The sequence below is a fragment of the Bos taurus genome, chromosome 9, assembly GCF_002263795.3.
Source record: "Bos taurus isolate L1 Dominette 01449 registration number 42190680 breed Hereford chromosome 9, ARS-UCD2.0, whole genome shotgun sequence".
NCBI classification, from domain to species: Eukaryota; Metazoa; Chordata; class Mammalia; order Artiodactyla; family Bovidae; genus Bos; species Bos taurus.
This window is the reverse complement of record NC_037336.1, coordinates 22832893-22852403: the sequence shown is the minus strand read 5'-3', so window position 1 is coordinate 22852403 and position 19511 is coordinate 22832893. Positions and strand designations below refer to the sequence as shown.

Sequence of the window (19511 nt, the reverse complement as noted above, 5' to 3'; positions counted from 1 at the left end):
ACTGATGGGTTGACTCACACTGAGAATTCCCAAGGGGAGTCTGTTGAAAGCTTATACCCAACTGAGATGGCAGGACTGTTCCATGGCCTTGAGTGCCAAGTTGGAGAAACCCCTTCTCTTCACTCTAGCACCTGACCTCTAACTCCAGCTCTACCCACTGCTCCAGACCATCTAATCTGTGTGAATGAGGTTTTGAAGGGTTTAGCTCTCCAGAATTGAGGCTTCTTTTTCTTCCTCAGATAAATTGCTGTATTCTACAATAATTTCAAGTATTTTCACAAACATTATCCTTTTTAAAATCCTCAAAACAACTCCGATATCAAGGAGGCAGAAGGTAAGCAGGATAGGCAAGATCATGACAGCATGTAAATGCAGGGCTGTGTTTCACACCTAGGTTTTCTGGTTCTGAAGCTATTATGTATTCCATCCCATGGCAGTTACATCAGAGAAAGTAGCAAATGGTCCCCTTTAATGGTCTGGGGTCTTCTACATCTTATTTTTACCATATGGCAGCAACAGTATCTTTTATTAATATCATCCTTTAGAGAACCACAGCCTTCAGCTATGGGAGTATTCTGAGCTGTATGGATCCTGGCAAATACGTTGAACTTCATGAAACTATAGTTTTATGTATATACTATGTGGTTGCATAAGACAATGAAATTATGTAGAAGAGAAGAAACAAAATAGCTTTTAATAGAGTGTGTCTGTTACCACTTGATAGGCTTGGTCAAGGGTGTTTCCTCAGCTCTTGATGGGTTTGAAATCATACACTCTCAATTGGGGAAAGGTGAAGCTAATGAAGCACCTTAACCAAGGGTCTCATAAACTATTCCAGAGCAGGAAATTCTTAGTTCATTATATTACTTGTATGTAGTTTGGTTTTAACTTTAAGAAACCCAATGATACTTAAATGTCACCCTTTCCATAATATAAAAACCATATACAGTTGACCCTTGAAAAATGTGGGATTGATCCACACAATTTCTCTTATACATAGTATATTTCAGTGGTAAATACCACAGCACTATGCAATCTGAGGTTGGTCAAATGCACTGATGGGAAGAGGAACTGTGGATACAGAGGGCCAGCTGTAAGTTATACACAAATTAACCCCCATATTCTTCAAGGGTTGACTTTATTCAACTTCTCAACTGTTCAGAAATTAATAATTTTACATTACCATCTGGCTACTTTTTCAGTACCTGTTTTAATATCTATATCAGAACAGAGGAGGAAAACAAAATAACACATAAAAATTTGGTTTAGTATGGAAGTTTGAAGTTGTGATTTAAACTTAGGAACTTTTTTTAGATATATGCAGTCTCCAAGGACTCCAACAAATGGGTAGGCAGAGGCCCTTGAACTTTACAGATGAGTTGCAACAAAGGGGCTACCAAGAAGAGAAAGAGAAGTTTCTGACTCTATACTGCTTTCTTCTTGTCTGCTTTAGACACTGCACGACATAAATGGCCTTGTCTGTCATATGCCATGTTCACATCTAGGTAAATTATAGCTATTAATATCCTTTAAGGTAATGTTTTATTAAATGATTATAAAAAAGATAATCACCTTGATGATTAAAAAAGAAATTGGAAAATGCCAAAAAATGTAAATGGAATTAAAATCACCGGGCATCAGCAGTACTGACAAGGTAATTCTTGTTAATGTCTCTCTCTATATATATATATCTTTATATACACAGAGAAAATATATTTTAGCATAAAGTTGGCCTCACTGGAGATGCTGGGACTCTGTTACTGGCAGTATTCTGCTTTTTCCTCTGTCATCACTGGCATGAAGACAGCCTTCCTGGTGACTGTCAAGGACTTTCGGGGGCTTTATAAACAACGGTCCTGTCATTAGGTAGGAATGGAGGGGAGGGAGGCTGGAAGCCACTCCAGATATCCAGAGGTTGCTGCAGATGGAGTCAGGAGGCAGGCAGACCCTCATCAAGACGGCAGCCACTTGCTGGATGAAAGTTCCTCTGGGGATCCTCGTGCACGTCCCAGAGATTCGAGAGGGTTCAGCTTGGCACCCTCAGGTCCCGAGGTGTGACCATCTTTCTTTCCTGCTGACATTTTTCTCCTCAGTGGGCAGAGATAATCCCGAGTTGAGTGTCACTTGTTATATTTAAAGAATCCAGGCTCAAAGGTAGTGATTACTGCTCTGGCTATTTTCAATCTGTCTCCTTAAAACGGTCTTCTGAGAAGTGCCTCAGCAATTTGGATGCAGAAAGGATGTTGCCTTATCCTTCCTTTCTGCCCCTCAGGGCCTGCTGTGGTTTGGGGAAATAAGCAGGAATCCTTAGATTGATACAGTTCTTTAATTTGAATGCTGCTTCCTCCATCTCCTCTCATACTGGCTGTTTGGCCACATTCTAGAGAAAACATGGAGGGGCCCAGCAGGAGCCTGGAGGCTTCCCTTGGGGTCAGCCAGCCCACGGGTCTTCCAGCTGCTATGATGAGTCTTTCAGGCAGCTGCTGCCTGCACCGGTATCTCCTGCCACACACCCTGCTCCTCAGAAATTTCTGTCCCTTCGAAAGAGTTGGATTTGTAGGCAAAGTGGGATAGTGTCTGGGCCTCCCATAGTCTAACCTCGTGACCTGTACTCCAAGAAGCTGCCACTTGGTAGGGGAGCCTGGTGGGGCCGGGTACCCTGACTTGGGCATTATTGACAGAAGTGTAACCCAGAAAGTCAGTCACTCTGTCTCTTGTTTGCAGTAACTACCCACCTCCCCTGTGACTTTGAAGGGAAAAATACATCCTGATGATAGAAAAATTTGATATGTTTTTCATTAGCAGAGCAATACTTGTTTGCAGTTTTAGCATAAAAATATAGAAATCTTCAAATTAAACCAGTTCAGTCCTTCAGGGCCTGGCTGGGGGATAAGACCTGGCAGGGCTTGGGAGCCTCTGATTGGAGGGCACTCACTGTCTTGGGCTGAGTCTCTCTGAAGTGGGCGTGGGGAGGCCTGGAGGGCAGATGGAGTTCAACTAATTCTCCGATGAAGGGATTATGAATGGTTTTGGTTCTAAAGAAGCTGCTTCCAGCTGAAGAAGCTGAAGTCGAATGCCTCTATGAAGACCTACATGACCTTCTAGAACTAACACCCCAAAAAGATGTCCTTTTCATTACAGGGGACTGGAATGTAAAAGTAGGAAGTCAAGAAATACCTGGAGTAACAGGCAAATTTGGCCTTGGAGTACAGAATGAAGCAGGGCAAAGGCTAACAGAGTTTTGCCAAGGGAACACACTGGTCATAGCAAACACCCTTTTCCAACAAGACAAGACTCTACACATGAACATCACCAGATGGTCAATACCAAAATCAGAATGATTATATTCTTTGCAGCTAAAGATAGGGAAGCTCTATACAGTCGGCAAAAACAAGACTGGGAACTGATTGTGGCTCAGATCATGAACTCCTTATTGCCAAATTCAGACTTAAATTGAAAAAAGTAGGGAAAACCACCAGACCATTCAGGGATGACCTAAATCAAATCCCTTACGATTATACAGTGGAAGTGAGAAATAGATTTAAGAGACTACATCTGATAGAGTGCCTGAAGAACTATGAATGGAGGTTCATGACATTGTACAGGAGGTGGTGATCAAGACCATCCCCAAGAAAAAGAAATGCAAAAAGGCAAAATGGTTGTCTGAGGAGGCCTTACAAATAGCTGAGAAAAGAAGAGAAGCTAAATGCAAAGGAGAAAAGGAAAGATATACCCATTTGAATGCATAGTTCCAAAAAATAGCAAGGAGAGATAAGAAAGCCTAAGAGATCAATGCAAAGAAATAGAGGAAAACAATAGAATGGGAAAGACTAGAGATCTCTTCAAGAAAATTAGAGATACCAAGGGAACATTTCATGCAAAGATGGGCTCAATAAAGGACAGAAATGGTATGGACCTAACAGAAGCAGAAGATATTAAGAATAGGTGGCAAGAATACACAGAAGAACTATAAACAGAAAAAATCTTCATGATGGTGTGATCACTCACCTAGAGTCAGACATTCTGGAATGTGAAGTCAAGTGAGCCTTAGGAAGCATCACTATGAACAAAGCTAGTGGAGGTGATGGAACTCCAGTTGAGCTATTTCAAATCCTAAAAGGTGATGCTGTGAAAGTGCTGCACTCAATATGCCAGCAAATTTGGAAAACTCAGCAGTGGCCACAGGACTGGAAAAGTTCCGTTTTCATTCCAATCCCAAAGAAAGGCAATGCCAAAGAATGCTCAGACTACCACACAATTGCACTCATTTCAAATGCTAGCAAAGTAATGCTCAAAATTCTCCAAGCCAGGCTTCAACAATATGTGAACTGTGAACTTCCAGATGTTCAAGCTGGATTTAGAAAAGGTAAAGGAACCAGAGATCAAATTGCCAACATCCATTGGATCATTGAAAAAGCAAGAGAGTTCCAGAGAAACATCTACTTCTGCTTTATTGACTACATCAAAGCCTTTGACTCTGTGGATCATAACAAACTGGAAAATTCTGAAAGAGATGGGAATACCAGACCACCTGACCTGCCTCCTGAGAAATCTGTATGCAGGTCAAGAAGGAACAGTTAGAACTGGACATGGAAAAACAGACTGGTTCCAAATCGGGAAAGGGGTACTTCAAGGCTGCATATTGTCACCCTGTTTATTTAACTTATATGCAGAGTACATCATGAGAAATGCTGTACTGGATGAAGCACATGCTAGAATCAAGATTGCCAGGAGAAATATCAATAACCTCAGATATGCAGATGACACCACCCTTATGGCAGAAAGCAAAGAAGTAGTAAAGAGCCTCTTGATGAAAGTGAAAGAGGAGAGTGAAAAACCTGGCTTAAAACTCAACATTCAGAAAACTAACATCGGGCATCTGGTCCCATCACTTCATGGCAAATACATGGGGAAACAATGGAAACAGTGACAGACTATTTTTTGGGGCTCCAAAATCACTGGATGGTGACTGCAGCCATTAAATTAAAGGATGCTAGCTCCTTGGAAGAAAAGCTATTATCAACCTAGACAGCATATTAAAAAGCAGAGACATTACTTTGCCAACAAAGGTCCATCTAGTCAAAGCCATGGTTTTTCCAATAGTCACGTATGGATGTGAGAGTTTGACTATAAAGAAAGCTGAGTGCCAAAGAACTGATGCTTTTGACCTGTGGTCTTGGAGAAGACTCTTGAGAGTCCCTTGGACATCAAGGAGATCCAACCAGTCCATACTAAAGGAAATCAACCCTGAATATTCATTAGAAGGACTGATGCTAAATCTCCAATACTTTGGCCACCTGATGTAAAGAACTGACTAATTTAAAAGACCCTGATGCTGGGAAAGATTGAAGGTGGGAGGAGAAGGGAACGAAAGAGGATGAGATGGTTGGATGGCATCACCGACTCAATGGCCATGTGTTTGAGTAGACTCCACGAGTTGGTGATGGACAAGGAAGCCTGGCATGCTGCAGTCCATGGGGTCGCAAAGAGTCAGACATGACTGAGTGACTGAACTGTACTGAAGTGAACTAGTTCTAAAATGTCAGCGTCCATAGGAAGCTTGCTCACAATTCAGATTTCTTAGTGAGAGCCTCAGAGATTCTGGTTCAGTAACTTGAAGGAGATCCCGGCATCTGCATTGTAACAAACATCCAAAATGTCTCTGAAAAAGGCTTTCAAGAACCAAGATGAGAAACACTTAAGTATAATGGAATATATTCCCACTGAAGTGAGAAATGTACAGGATGAAAACCTTTCTTTTTGATGAACACCTAGCTCAAATAGCTTATTTTACGCTTTCCTTCACTGTTTCTTTTTAATCTTCACATAACACAGCCCCTAACGAATGAAGTAAACTGAATCATAGTCATACAATTTGTAGTTTTCTGTTTTTCTATCTTTTTCTTCTGCCATGATAGTTCCCTTCTGCACTGAGATGCTTGGTAGAATCCAAGTGTCAGTTATCTCTGTGAGTTGTCCTTCTCCTCTGCCGTTTGTGAACCTAGAATCTTCCCTCGGTCTGGGCCATGTAACCCTGATAGCCTCTCCTGCTCATGGCAGCGCTGACTTCCTAGGACCCTGATGTTGGACACTCAGGGTCTAGTCTGAGATCTGCCACCACCTGGGTTTTGTGACCCTGACCTAGCCAGGTAACCTGGTTTCTGGGTTTTGGTTCTTTGTACTGTGAGGGTGTTGGGTTAAAAGACTAAGTTGCATTGAAAGTAGATGCACATAGAGTCATTTTGTCTGTTTCCTGCTGTTCCTAATGTATTCACCTAGACGGAACAATATAACTCATTGTTATATATATAAGTTATATATATACATATGTTGTTCCTTTAAGGGACTAGTTCCAAATAGGAAAAGGAGTTCGTCAAGGCTGTATATTGTCACCCTGCTTATTTAACTTATATGCGGAGTACATCATGAGAAACGCTGGGCTGTATGAAGCACAAGCTGGAATCGAGATTGCCTGGAGAAATATCAATAACCTCAGATATGCAGATGATACCACCCTTATGGCAGAAAGTGAAGAGGAACTAAAAAGCTTCTTGATGAAGGTGAAAGAGGAGAGTGAAAAAGTTGGCTTAAAGCTCAACATTCAGAAAACGAAGATCATGGCATCTGGTCCCATCACTTCATGGCAAATAGTTGGGGAAACAGTGAAAACGGTGTCAGACTTTATTTTTCTGGGCTCCAAAATCACTGCGGATGGTGACTGCAGCCATGAAATTAAAAGACACTTATTCCTTGGAAGAAAAGTTATGACCAACCTAGATAGCATATTCAAAAGCAGAGACATTACTTTGCCAAAAAAGGTCCATCTAGTCAAGGCTATGGTTTTTCCAGTGGTCATGTATGGATATGAGAGTTGGACTGTGAAGAAAGCTGAGCGCCGAAGAATTGATGCTTTTGAATTATGGTGTTGGAGAAGGCTCTTGAGAGTCCTTGGACTACAAGGAGATCAAACCAGTCAATCGTAAAGGAAATCAATCCTGAAGGATTGATGTTGAAGCTGAAGCTCCAATCCTTTGGCTATCTGATGTGAAGAACTGACTCATTGTCAAAGATCCTGGTGCTGAGAAGACTGAAGTCAGGAGAAGGGGACGACAGAACTTGAGATGGTTGGATGGCATCACTGACTCGATGGACATGAGTTTGAGTGAACTCTGGGAATTGGTGATGGACAAGGAGGCCTGGCGTGCTGCGATTCATGGGGTAGCAAAGAGTCGGACATGACTGAGCAACTCAACTGAACTGAACTGAAAGGGACTAGGTTCTTATTTCTTTTGAACATATTGGAAATGTTTAACTGAAGGAAAGCACAAAGAAAACCACATAATGTAGTTTTTTTTTTTTTTTTTTCCTCCTCTCCAAGAGAATGGGGTCTCTTGTCACAGGACCTTCCTACCAACTACAAAGAAAGGTAAACAACAGGGTTAGGGTGCTGTCTGGCCCCCAGCTCTTACTGCCTGAGACACCCTGGCTTACCCCTTCATCTGAAGGTGGGCAAATGCAAAACACCGTCTGGTAGACTGAGTATCAGAGAAGAGAAAGAGAGAGAAGCCTGGGATATTCTCTGCACAGCCTTTGATTTCTCTGCTTCTCTCCTCTTTACCCTCCTTCAGGCTACTCCTCCTTTTGGTTTCAGCTTCTGTTTCTGACTCTGGATCCTGGTCCACACTGAAATGTCTGTGGCTTAGGAATTTTCCAGTGGTTTCGTCTTTGCATTATTTTACTTGTAAGTATGGTTACTCCAAGAAAATTTTCTGAAATGTGAGCTTCTCCCCTTGCCCAGAGCTATAAACAAAGGGTCTTAGTTCTTTGCCACCAAGCATGGCTGTGTTTAATCAGATGACTTCCTGGTCTTACTTCCTGAAGAGGAGGCTAAAGGTGTGTGTCAGGTTTTAGAAGCAGAGTGATATCGAGAGTGAAGTGAATATACTTGTTTCTTCCATGGAGGAAGCCACTGTGTTGTTTGAAGGAGCTTTTTAGGCTTTAGGAGAAAACAGAAGTGTGGGAGGGATGCCAGCCTTTAAGGAAACCATGAATCCGAAGGGAAAGTCTTCTGAGCCTCTGTTGAGAACCTACCTAGTAACCACTGGTTGCTCAGTAGAGAGAAAATTTAGAACAACAGGAGGTGTATGGGACCAGGCCGGAGGAACTGTGAGGAAAAACAATGAAGTGACTTTAGGATTCTTCTGGTTCTCGCTCTTGATGACCTTACCTATGATGTAATGAGGATAATTTCTGATACAGAGGTGGAAGATGGGTCTAAGTTCTCTTCTTGTGTGCTGTACCTGCAACCGGTGCAGAAGGCAACAAGTCACTTCCCTCTGAGATTCCAGGTTTCTCATCCCATCAGCTCAAAAATCCACTGATTCTAAGTGTCAGGAGTTGAAGGATTCACAGAACTGAGAGAGCTTGTGGATGAAGTTGCTCTAAAGAACACAGGCTAGTATCCAGCCCGAGACTGGCATCCCTCTTAGAGATCAGCACGTTGCTTCCTTCTAGTGACAAGTTGAGAATGACAGTCCCAGAGAAGTAATGACGCTGGGACAGCAGAGAGAGTCTTTCTGTAGTGTCAGCCTGGGCTTCACGCAGTGAGCATCAACAGTCAGTCTGTGATAATTTAAGGCAGTTTGATTAACGTGTAACATAAAAGAAGATGGCTGGTGTTTTGTCAGAAGCTGTAATAAGAGAACACAAAGTAAATTAAAGAATTAGCCAAGTAGTGTTTAAATGCTGGTGCCTTTTCTTGTCTCTTTAGAGCTGAATGAAATTCTTTATAAGCAACAACATTTGTCGATAGTCCCAATATTTCTGATGCTGCCCCTATTGGCCTTATTATCTCCTTCTCATTACCTTCAATTTGACAACCATTTGCAAACCGGTTGTCATAAACATTTCAGAGATTGTCCATCTGAACCATCAGCTGCTTTTCAACACTTCAGAGTCCCCCAAGTGTACTGATAATCTTAGCAGAAATCAGAGTATTGCAAACAGAAGACATGGTTCTCGGTATTTTATTTTAAATAAAGTAGTTAAACCAACTTGCATTACTGTGATTAATAATACAGTTGGATGCACATCTACCATCTTTGTGGAGGAAGTGTGGAGTGTGTGTTTTATGGTTGTCACGCTTGATCGTTTCTTTTTTTTTGTTTCTTGTTCTTTGTTGTCTTGAGAGTTTTCTCATCAGTTTCTAAAACATTTCCTTTGCTGGCCTGGAAGCAATAGCTTGCAGGTTTCCTCTTGTAGTGGTTGCTCTTAGAATTTTTAAACATATGAAGTGTTGTAGAGTAAAAGCAAAACTCTTCAGTATCTTTACCTTTTTCAAACAGGCAAGCACCTTATCGTATTCTAACTACTCATTTAGCACATTTCTTCCCCTTACCCCACATCTGCCCCATTGTTATTATCTACTGTTGCACTTAAAAACAAATAAGTTGTCAATTTTAATTATTTTAATATTCATTGCATATATACACCTTAGTAACATACTTTTTGTTTTTTCTTTCCCTGATATTCCATATCCTTTGGTATTCCTTTAACAGACCTTCTCTCTGAAATGTTTTCATTCTCTTCTTGAATGATGGTACAGAATTCTGTATACCTTTTCAGTTTGAAGGTCTATCACACGTTGCCTTCTGCCATCTCTCTCTGTTGATAAGACAGCCTTTGTAACATTATTGTCTGTTGCTCTGCGGATGGGGTCCATCTGTTTTCTCCTACTGGTCTGTAAGATTCTATCGTTATGCTTGATGTACTGTAACTTTAGAGTGGTGTCTTGGTGTGCATTTTTAAGAATGTATTCTACTCAGTATTCTGAGACTACTCCAAGTGAGGACTCCTGTCTTTAGTTCTGGAAAATCACTAGCCATTATATAAAATCTCTATGATCTCCCTCCCCCAGCCTATTTCCTTCTATTGACATCTTGTTAGACATATATTAGAGTCTTTCAGCGGAGAAGGCAATGGCACCCCACTCCAGTACTCTTCCCTGGAAAATCCCATGGATGGAGGAGCCTGGTGGGCTGCAGTCCATGGGGTCGCTAAGAGTCAGACACGACTGAGCGACTTCACTTTCACTTTTCACTTTCATGCATTGGAGAAGGAAATGGCAACCCACTCCAGTGTTCTTGCCTGGAGAATCCCAGGGACAGGGGAGCCTGTTGGGCTGTTGTCTATGGGGTCGCACAGAGTCGGACACGACTGAAGCAACTTAGCAGCAGCAGCAGAGTCTTTCAGTCTATTCTGCTTATCTCTTAAATGTTATTTCTTATGTGTGCATTCAGGATAAATTCCTTGCTACTAGGTTGTCCAGTTTATTCATTCTGGTGTCTTTCCCAACTAGAGTTTTAGTTCAGTTAATATTTTTTTTTATTTCCAGGGTATCAAGGTTTTTAAAACTGAGGTATAACCGAATATAACATTATGTTTCAGATATACAATATAGTGATTCAATATTTATATATACTGCAAAATGATCACCATAGTAAGTCTAGTTAGCATCCATCACCATACATGGTTAACAAATTTTTTTTTCTTGAGACAAAGACTTTTAAGGCCTACTCTCTGAGCAAGTCTCAAATATACAATACAGTTGTTAGCTATAGTAACCATGCTGTACCTTATATCCTTGTTGTTGTTTAGTTGCTGCGTTGTATCCAACTCTTTTGTGACCCCATGGACTGTAACCCACTACTTTGGCCCACCTCATCCAGCACTGAGTCCAGAATGGTAGAGCTCTCTGCTGATCCTGGGTGCACATCCACCCGCTGACCCAGTAGGCAGCCTGGCCTCTCGCCATTGCTGCAGAGGCAGAGTCCGTGTGAATCGTAACCACCAGCAGGTGACAGCAGCAGCTTTCTTGGGTCTCCTTTGGTGAACATTACTCCACCCTGGAGCCTGGCCTTGACTTCTGCCTCAAGACAGAAGGCCCCTCGCTTTGGCCCTGACTCCCCACTTTGTGCTTCTGGTCCAAGAAGATGCTTAGCTTGTTGAGTGTAGCTATGATTTGGAACTTTCTCTTATATTTTATCCATCACTGCCACATATTTGAAGAATTCAAGACAAGGACTTTCAATGTCATCTTTGGCTCTCTGTGATATAACCTTGGTGTTTTACATCCGTGGTAGGAGAATAGCAATTACCCTTCCTGTGTGAAAGCTCTTTGTAAATAATGAAAGCAAGGTGTGGCCATTTTATAATTAATGTAATTGGTATCACATTTTACCACTACTCTATTTCTGGAGTCCAATTTTCCTTTTCGTGGGTGAGCGGCATGGTGAGGAAATGAAGTACCTTAGGTCATAATAGAATTAAATATCCCCACTTTTTTAGTTTTCTACTAAATGTTGTCAGCAGTTCAGGTCACAAATTACACAGTGGTTTCTAGAGGCAAATGGATTGTGGCTTTGTTTTTACTTTTAGACTTGGGTGAAATGGAAAGGAAATTGTGTTTAATTACAGTAGAACTAGCTCAACCATTCGCTGGATTTTCCATTTTTTCTTAACTTTATTATTTCTTTTATAACCCAGTGATAGTATCTGAAACACAATTTGCAGTCATATTTAGGTGCTTTAAAAAATTTGTTTAAACTAATCTTGCCCTGGTATTTAAGAGTTTTTAAATTTCATCTCATCATGTAGAAGGCTTGGAGAGTCTCACTGTGAAGATGATGCTTTTTATCAGTTTTGTAAATTATTTTGTTTGTGTCTTTCCCTACCCTACAAAAAAAAAAAAAAAACACCTCAAAATTGTGCACTGTCGGGTATTGAGAACCTGCCAGAGAAGCCCCAGCCTGAGTTTGACCCTGGATACAAAACTTAAAGGTTTCCTTCTCTCCTGTTGCTATAGTCCTGGCAACAGTAAGCTAGAGCCCTGCTTTTCTACTGGTCTTTCTTTTTAATCTTGTCTCCCTCTCTTTCTCCATTCTCTGATCATCCGGAGTCTAAAAATGCTCCCTGCACATTTCCATATCGTAGAAAACAGTGACAGCCACGTAGTAATCAGCCTCCCAAAGTGAAAACAATAGGAAACAACTTCGAACCATGAAAATTCTACACAGAACCACACCTTTAGCATTAACATTAGCATTATTCTGGAGACAGAGAATGCTAGAACTGCAAAGTGACTGTGAGTAAATAGGAAAAAAAAAAAAAAAAAATCAACAGGTTCCAGTACTTAGTTTCTTATACTTCTGCCCCATCTCCACTCTGCCACAAAGCTTTTGATGAAGCAAAGCAGACTTAAAAATACTGCAGAGGAGATAGGGAAGACTAGCAAAGGTACCTAAGAGCTTTTTAGAATGGCCACTATAAAGATTAAATCCAGCCTAAATTTTATAATACTAGAAAAATGTACAAGAAATGTACAAACAGATCAGAGTATGGAATTTAGCGAAGGGATTTAAAGGGCCAGATGCAATACAGGTGCACCATTTAGAGGCAGACACAATATAAAGGGGGCAGGCATGATTTAAAAGAGACATCACTTAATGGAGCAGTGTTCTAAAAGTATAGCTTCTAAAAATAAATAAATAAATAAATAAAAGTATAGCTTCTGGAGGAGAAAAAGCAAAAACAAAAGTACTTTGTAAAAAGAGAATCACACCTCTTTCCTACCACTGAAACACTGACAGAAAACCCCACTAAAGCTCTGGGCCTTTCCTGGACTGACAGGAAAGGGCATCTTTTAAGATGGGAACCTTATAAAATTTTCCAGTATCATAAAAATGAACAAAAGGAAAGTCAGTAGAAGGAATTTTATAAAATCAGACAATGAAAAAATCCTAAGTATCATCTCAGGAAAATTATCCTCATAAAGCAAAACAAAAGTGTAAGTTCACACTCCAAACAGAATTAAGAATTCTCAAACAAGCATTTGTGAATATGAAAAGCCACTCTAAATCAAATGCAAAATGGACAAAACCCTGGATAAATAAAGAAGGAGTTCATTGAACTCGGGAAAGAAATGAAAGAAAAAGATAACATTACTTCAGAAATGAAAAATTAATTAAAAAGTGCCCAAGTGAAAGTACTGTAATGAAAATTTAATAAGAGGTTTGAAGAAAGATAGGAAAATAACCAAGAAAAGGGAAAATGACATAAAGAAGGATGTTAAAAAGTAGCTGAAGGGGAGGTAGATTTTTACTTCTACCCTCTTGGGTTTTTTTGGCTGTCTTTGAGAATTAAATGTGGATGGTAACTGCAGCCATGAAATTAAAAGATGCTTGCTCCTTGAAAGAAAAACTATGACAAACCTAGACAGCATGTTAAAAAGCAGAGACATGACTTTGCCAACAAAAGTCCATCTAGTCAAAGCTATGGTTTTTCAAGTAGTCATATCTACTTGATATGAGTTGTACTGGATACAACTCATATCTGTACTGTCCAACTCTACTGTACAACTCTACTGGATATGAGAGTTGTACCATAAAGAAGGCTGAGCACTGAAGAATTTATGCTTTTAACCTGTAGTGTTGGAGAAGACTCTTGAGAGTCCCTTGGATTGCAAGGAGACCAAACCAGTCAATCCTAGAGGAAATCAGTCCTGAATATTCGTTGAAAAGACTGATGCTGAAGCTGAAGCTCCAGTACTTTGGCTACTTGATGTGAAGAGCTGACTCATTAGAAAAGACCCTGATGCTGGGAAAAATAGAAGGCAGGAGGAGAAGGAGATGACAGAGGACGAGATGGCTGGATGGCATCACTGACTCGATGGACATGAGTTTGAGCAAGGTCTGGGAGATGGTGAAGGACAGGGAAGCCTGGCATGTTACTGTCCATGGGATCGCAAAGAGGCAGACACGACTGAGCGACTGAACAACAATAACAAAGACAGATTATCAGGGGAAAAGTATACAAATTTATATACATTTTACATGGCATAAGAGCCGTCATAAGGAATGAAGATCAAAGAAATGGCAAACTCACATGCTTTAATAGTAGGTTGAACAGAGAGAAGCATTTGTGGAAAAGTAACTAACGACTGAATATGTGGAAAAGCTAAAAGAAGGTAATTATTTTAACTGGGTCTGTTGGCATACAGTTCGTTCAGTCTCAACTTTCTTTGATGATATGTCCCAAAGTTGAATGCTGTAGAGTGATCCCATATGCCCCTAACTAGCTTCCCCCTGATATTAGCATCTTTTCTCTAACTCTCAAATTATCTGAAGATAAAAAAGTTTTAAAATAATGGGTGTCATACCAAAAAATGAAAATAAAGATATTCTAAAAAAAAAATAAAGATATTCTGTGCAAAGTGGGAGGCTAGACCAGGGCTTATCTTTTGAGCCCTAAGAGAGGGAATGTCTTGGTACCACCTCAGGAAGAGAGGTGTTAGAGGGCAGCCAGACTCCCATCTGAGGGTCCAGGCCAAGAAGTTGTAGGGATGCAATTCAGGAAGTCCTCACATACTGACATGGGCTTAGTTTCCAAAATAAATGAACAGTTCATACAACTCATAACAACAACAAAACCCAATCAAGAAAATGAGCAGAAGATCTAAATAGACATTTCCCCAAAGAAGACATACAGATAGCCAATAAGCACATGAAAAGATGATTGACTTCTCTACTTATTAGGGAAATGCAAATCAAGACAACAATGAGTTATTACCTCACACTGGTCAGAACTGGCATCATCAAAAAGTCTACAATTAAATGCTGGAGAGAGTGGAGAAAAGGGAAATTACACTATTGATGGAAATGTAAACTGGCGCAGTCACTACGGAAAACAGTTTGGAGATTCCTTAAAATTTTTTTTTAAATAGAGCTACTGTATGATCCTGCAATCCCACTCCTGGGCTTATATCTGGAGAAAAAGCTAATGAAAAGATACATGCAACTCAGTGTTCATAGCAGCACTATTTACAATAGCCAAGACATGGAAGCAACCTAAATGTCCATCAGCAGATGAATGGACAAAGAAGATGTGGTACATATGTATGATGCACCTATTACTAAATCATAAAAAGAGTGAGATAATGCCATTTGCAGCAACATTAAAGTGAAAGTGAAGTCGCTCAGTCATGTCCGACTCTTTGTGACCCCATGGACTAGCCTACCAGGCTCCTCCGTCCATGGGATTTTCCAAGCAAGAATACTGGAGTGGGTTGCCATTTCCTTCTCCAGGGGATCTTCCCGACCCAGAGACTGAACCCGGGTCTCCTGCATTATAGGTAGACGCTTTACCGCCTGAGCCACCAGAGAAGCAGCAACATGGATGGAGCTAAAAATTATCATAGAAGATGACTTCACTAAGTGAAGTAAGTCAGGGAACTATATTGAATATCTTTTAAAAAACTATAATGGAAGAAAATATGAAAAAGGATATATATACACACATACATATATATATGTAAAACTGAATCACTTGCTATGAACCAGAAATTAACATAACATTGTAAATTTACTATACATCTATGAAAAATAAAAAATAAATCACACTGATAGTAGGTTACTTTATTACTATGATATGTAAGATAATTTATAGATGGAAAGTTTTAATATATGCACAATAATTAATTGTTTTTAGTGTGGCCACCATTTATTTCAAAGGTTTGAAATTTCTTGATGGTATAAATTCACAGCTTGAGGGATTGGAGGATGGAGGGAAATGCTAAAGAAGTAAATGTTGGTTATCTTCATCTTAAAGATATCTATTCATTAACAGTAGGGTTCATAGTGTAGATGGTGGTGTTAAGGAACTGGAATCTTAAGAAAATCAGAAATCTTCTTTTTATAGTTACAGAAAGCCCTTTTATAGTCCTTTAATTATAAAAGAAGTTTAGCAAAAAATGGCATTTTCTCAAAAAGCATAAAAGTGATCCTTTCCTCCAAAAAGTCTTAATTCCATGATGCAGCAGACAATTCTAGTTAGTCAGAATTTATTCCATTAGATGGAATCAAGGCCCAGGATTATGCAGGACAAATATGACTATTAAACAGCCATGCCTAAGAACTAAGAAAGTCGTTAAGAAAGGGTTCATTGGCTTGTGGGCTAAATGGATATCTTACCTTTACCCAAAGAGAGATTTATTTCTTTGAGCTCTGATTTTTATCACAAACCCAAGCAAGAATCATACTTGACATAGTTTTATTATTTTGGTTGCCATATTGGTTTTTTGGAATCATGTTTGAAGTAATGCAGAAGAGTTGATTAAATAAGACGTTTGTAGTCATATATTTAAAGTTGGAATAGATTTAGTTACTTAAGCCTTTGTTATAATAGTGTTTCCACAAGAAAATCAAATTCACATTACATCACCTAACATACAACTTCCTCCACCTCAAGAACATAATTTACCATATGTAAAAATACTGCTGCTATTTGGATTCCCTTGGATATCTTTATCCAGCATTTGTCTGAGAGAAAAATTGCCTTATGCATAATCTGAAATAATTGAAATAATTGGAAGTATAATGAGAGCCAACATTTAGAAGCTCCCTTGTGCTTCTTTCTGCTCTGCAAAATAAAATTATCACTGAATGTGTTCATGTTTTAAAATTTAAGCAGACTTGGTAGATTAATCTTGTTTTCTAAATGTGCAGAGGTAGTTATATAAGGTGGTTGGTGTCCCTAAAACAGGTGTTAAAAAATCTTTTTAAGCTTCCCGATATATTTGCATATTTATTATGATGAAGTGGTAATTTGCATTATAGAGCTGATTACAGAAATCAGTATCTCATTGAGCTATATTTTTAAAAATTCATATTATTTCTTGTTTCTCTGCTTTTTACGATACATGTAACACCATTAATAATGTTTTTAGACATCCCTGAGAGATTTGTAGACTTGTTTTAGTTTTTATTGTTGATAGCTATTGGCTTAAAAAAGAAAGTCATTCCTGTGTGTGGCTCCCAGGATCCATTTTAGCATCTGGCCAAATGTTGCACTTTTTACATGGATTCCACTCCATTTCTACATTCATGTTTAGAAGTCACAGTGAAAATTAAATGAAAAGTCTGAGAAAGAGATTGGGTAAATACTTTGGCCACCTGATGGGAAGAGCTGACTCACTTGAAAAAACTGATGCTGGGAAAGATTGACAGCAAGCGGAGAAGGGGGCAGCAGAGGGTGAGATGGTTAGATAACATCACTGACTGAAGGGACATGAGTTTGAGCTAACTCAGGAAGATCGTGAAGGACAGGAAAGCCTGGTGTGCTGCAGTCCATGGGTTCACAAAGAGTCAGACACAGCGTAGCTACTGAACAACGAAAGCAAGCTGAGATTTCCTTCTTTAGGCTTCATAAAAGATTGGGAAAGTGTTCTGTCTTCTGACCTAGGGAACTAGGGAAGAAGGACCAATAATAAAGAAAGAACTTTCGTAAAAATTGCAAGGATGTTCAAAAGGTGCTGGGCAGGCAGAAAATATGACAGCGCTCCAGGGACATTTTTGTTAAAGTAGATTGAGTCATAAAGAAAATATATCCAGATTAAAAGAAAGGCGACTTTATTATTCTTTCTTCAAATCATATATTTTATTTTTTAAAGGAGGCTTTGTTTTCAGACATATCTGTGTCACTTAACCTTATCATTCAAATTTCTGTCCCCATGTGCATAGCAAATCTTGACTTTGGTAGGCCATAAACACAAAACCTAAGCAAATTAAATCTGGGGGGAGAAACTCATTTTCCTTATCCCCAACCTTGTGCTGACTTTTATCATGAGTGTCATCACTAGCTAACCCATTTCTCTACATGGAAAAATGGAAATTACTTTTCTCCTCCATGATGTGGGAACCTGCCAATTTTTCCTTTCTGATATAGGCTAGTCTCCTTTAGACATTGTTCTGATATTTCTGATATGTTTTTCTTTAGTCATCATTCTCTTATCTTACCAATAACCTGAAAATCATGTCCCTAAATTGGATCTCTTTGAAGAAAAAAAAAAAAGATGAGAACGTGAGCTCTGAGGCAGAGTGCCATGGTTCAACTGGAAGAAACAAGAATCCTTTAAAAAAAAAAAAAAGCATTTCTCTCTAATTTTAAAAGAAATATATAGTAACTATTGGATATTTAAAAACAAAAATACCTAAAAAGGAAAAATAAAACTTCCAGAATCGTATCCTTCAGTATTAGCATTTAGTGTATTTCCTTCTGAAGTTTTCTCTACGTGCATGGATGGGAGAGCTCATGGTGTGTGGCGGAAGCTCAAGAGAGAAGGTAGTTGGTTTTACAAAACTAGTATATTTTTCATAATGTTAAATCCTGCTTTCTTCTTTTGTGGATTTAAGTTTCTTGTATCATTTAATAGATGTAGATTATTAAAAGAGGAAAGACTAGAGATCTGTTCAAGACAATTAGAGATACCAAGGGAACATTTCATGCAAAGATGGGTTCAATAAAGGACAGAAATGGTATGGACCTAACAGAAGCAGAAGATATTAAGAAGAGGTAGCAAGAATACACAGAAGAACTGTACAAAAAAGATCTTAATGACCCAGATAACTACAATGGTGTGATCACTCACCAGGAGCCAGACATCCTGGAATGTGAAGTGAAGTGGGCCTTAGAAAGCATCACTATGAACAAAGCTAGTGGAGGTGATGGAATTCCAGTTGAGCTATTTCAAATCCTGACAGATGATGCTGTGAAAGTGCTGCACTCAATATGCCAGCAAATCTGGAAAACTCAGCAGTGGCAACAGGACTGGAAAAGGTCAGTTTTCACTCCAATCCCAAAGAAAGGCAATGCCAAAGAATGCTCAAACTACCCCACAATTGCACTCATCTCACACGCTAGTAAAGTAATGCTCAAAGTTCTCCAAGCCAGGCTTTAGCAATACATGAACCATGAACTTCCAGATGTTCAAGCTGGTTTTAGAAAAGGCAGGGGAACCAGAGATCAAATTGCCAACATCTGCTGGATCATGGAAAAAGCAAGAGAGTTCCAGAAAAACATCTATTTCTGCTTTATTGACTACACCAAAGCCTTTGACTATGTGGATCACAATAAACTGTGGAAAATTCTGAAAGAGATGGGAATACCAGACCACCTGACCTGCCTCTTGAGAAACCTATATGCAGGTCAGGAAGCAACAGTTAGAACTAGACATGGAACAACAGACTGGTTCCAAATAGGAAAAGGAGTACATCAAGGCTGTATATTGTCACCCTGCTTATTTAACTTATATGCAGAGTACCTCATGAGAAACGCTGGCCTGGAAGAAGCACAAGCTGGAATCAAGATTGCTGGGAGAAATATCAATAACCTCAGATATGCAGATGACACCACCCTTATGGCAGAAAGTGAAGAGGAACTAAAACTCTTGATGAAAGTGAAAGAGGAGAGTGAAAAAGTTGGCTTAAAGCTCAACATTCAGAAAATGAAGATCATGGCATCTGGTCCCATCACTTCATGGGAAATAGATGGGGAAACAGTGGAAATAATGTCAGACTTTATTTGGGGGGCTCCAAAATCACTGCAGTCACTGCAGATGGTGACTGCAGCCATGAAATTAAAAGACGCTTACTCCTTGAAAGGAAAGTTATGACCAACCT

The 19511-nt window shown here is 39.6% G+C and overlaps 1 protein-coding gene across 7 annotated transcripts in view; it reads left to right on the top strand.

Annotated features, from left to right (window-relative positions):
* The window catches only part of UBE3D (ubiquitin protein ligase E3D), a 179701-nt gene that overhangs the window by 106181 nt on the left and 54009 nt on the right, over positions 1-19511 (top strand). The window contains exon 10 of one of the 7 annotated variants that reach the window (XM_059889654.1): positions 15188-17912. The exons of the other annotated variants lie outside the window; for them this stretch is intronic. Within the exon in view, the coding sequence (XP_059745637.1) occupies positions 15188-15241 (54 nt within the window). The 3' untranslated portion in view covers positions 15242-17912. Of the gene's footprint in view, positions 1-15187; positions 17913-19511 lie in introns of those variants that run through there. 7 annotated transcript variants of the gene reach the window in all.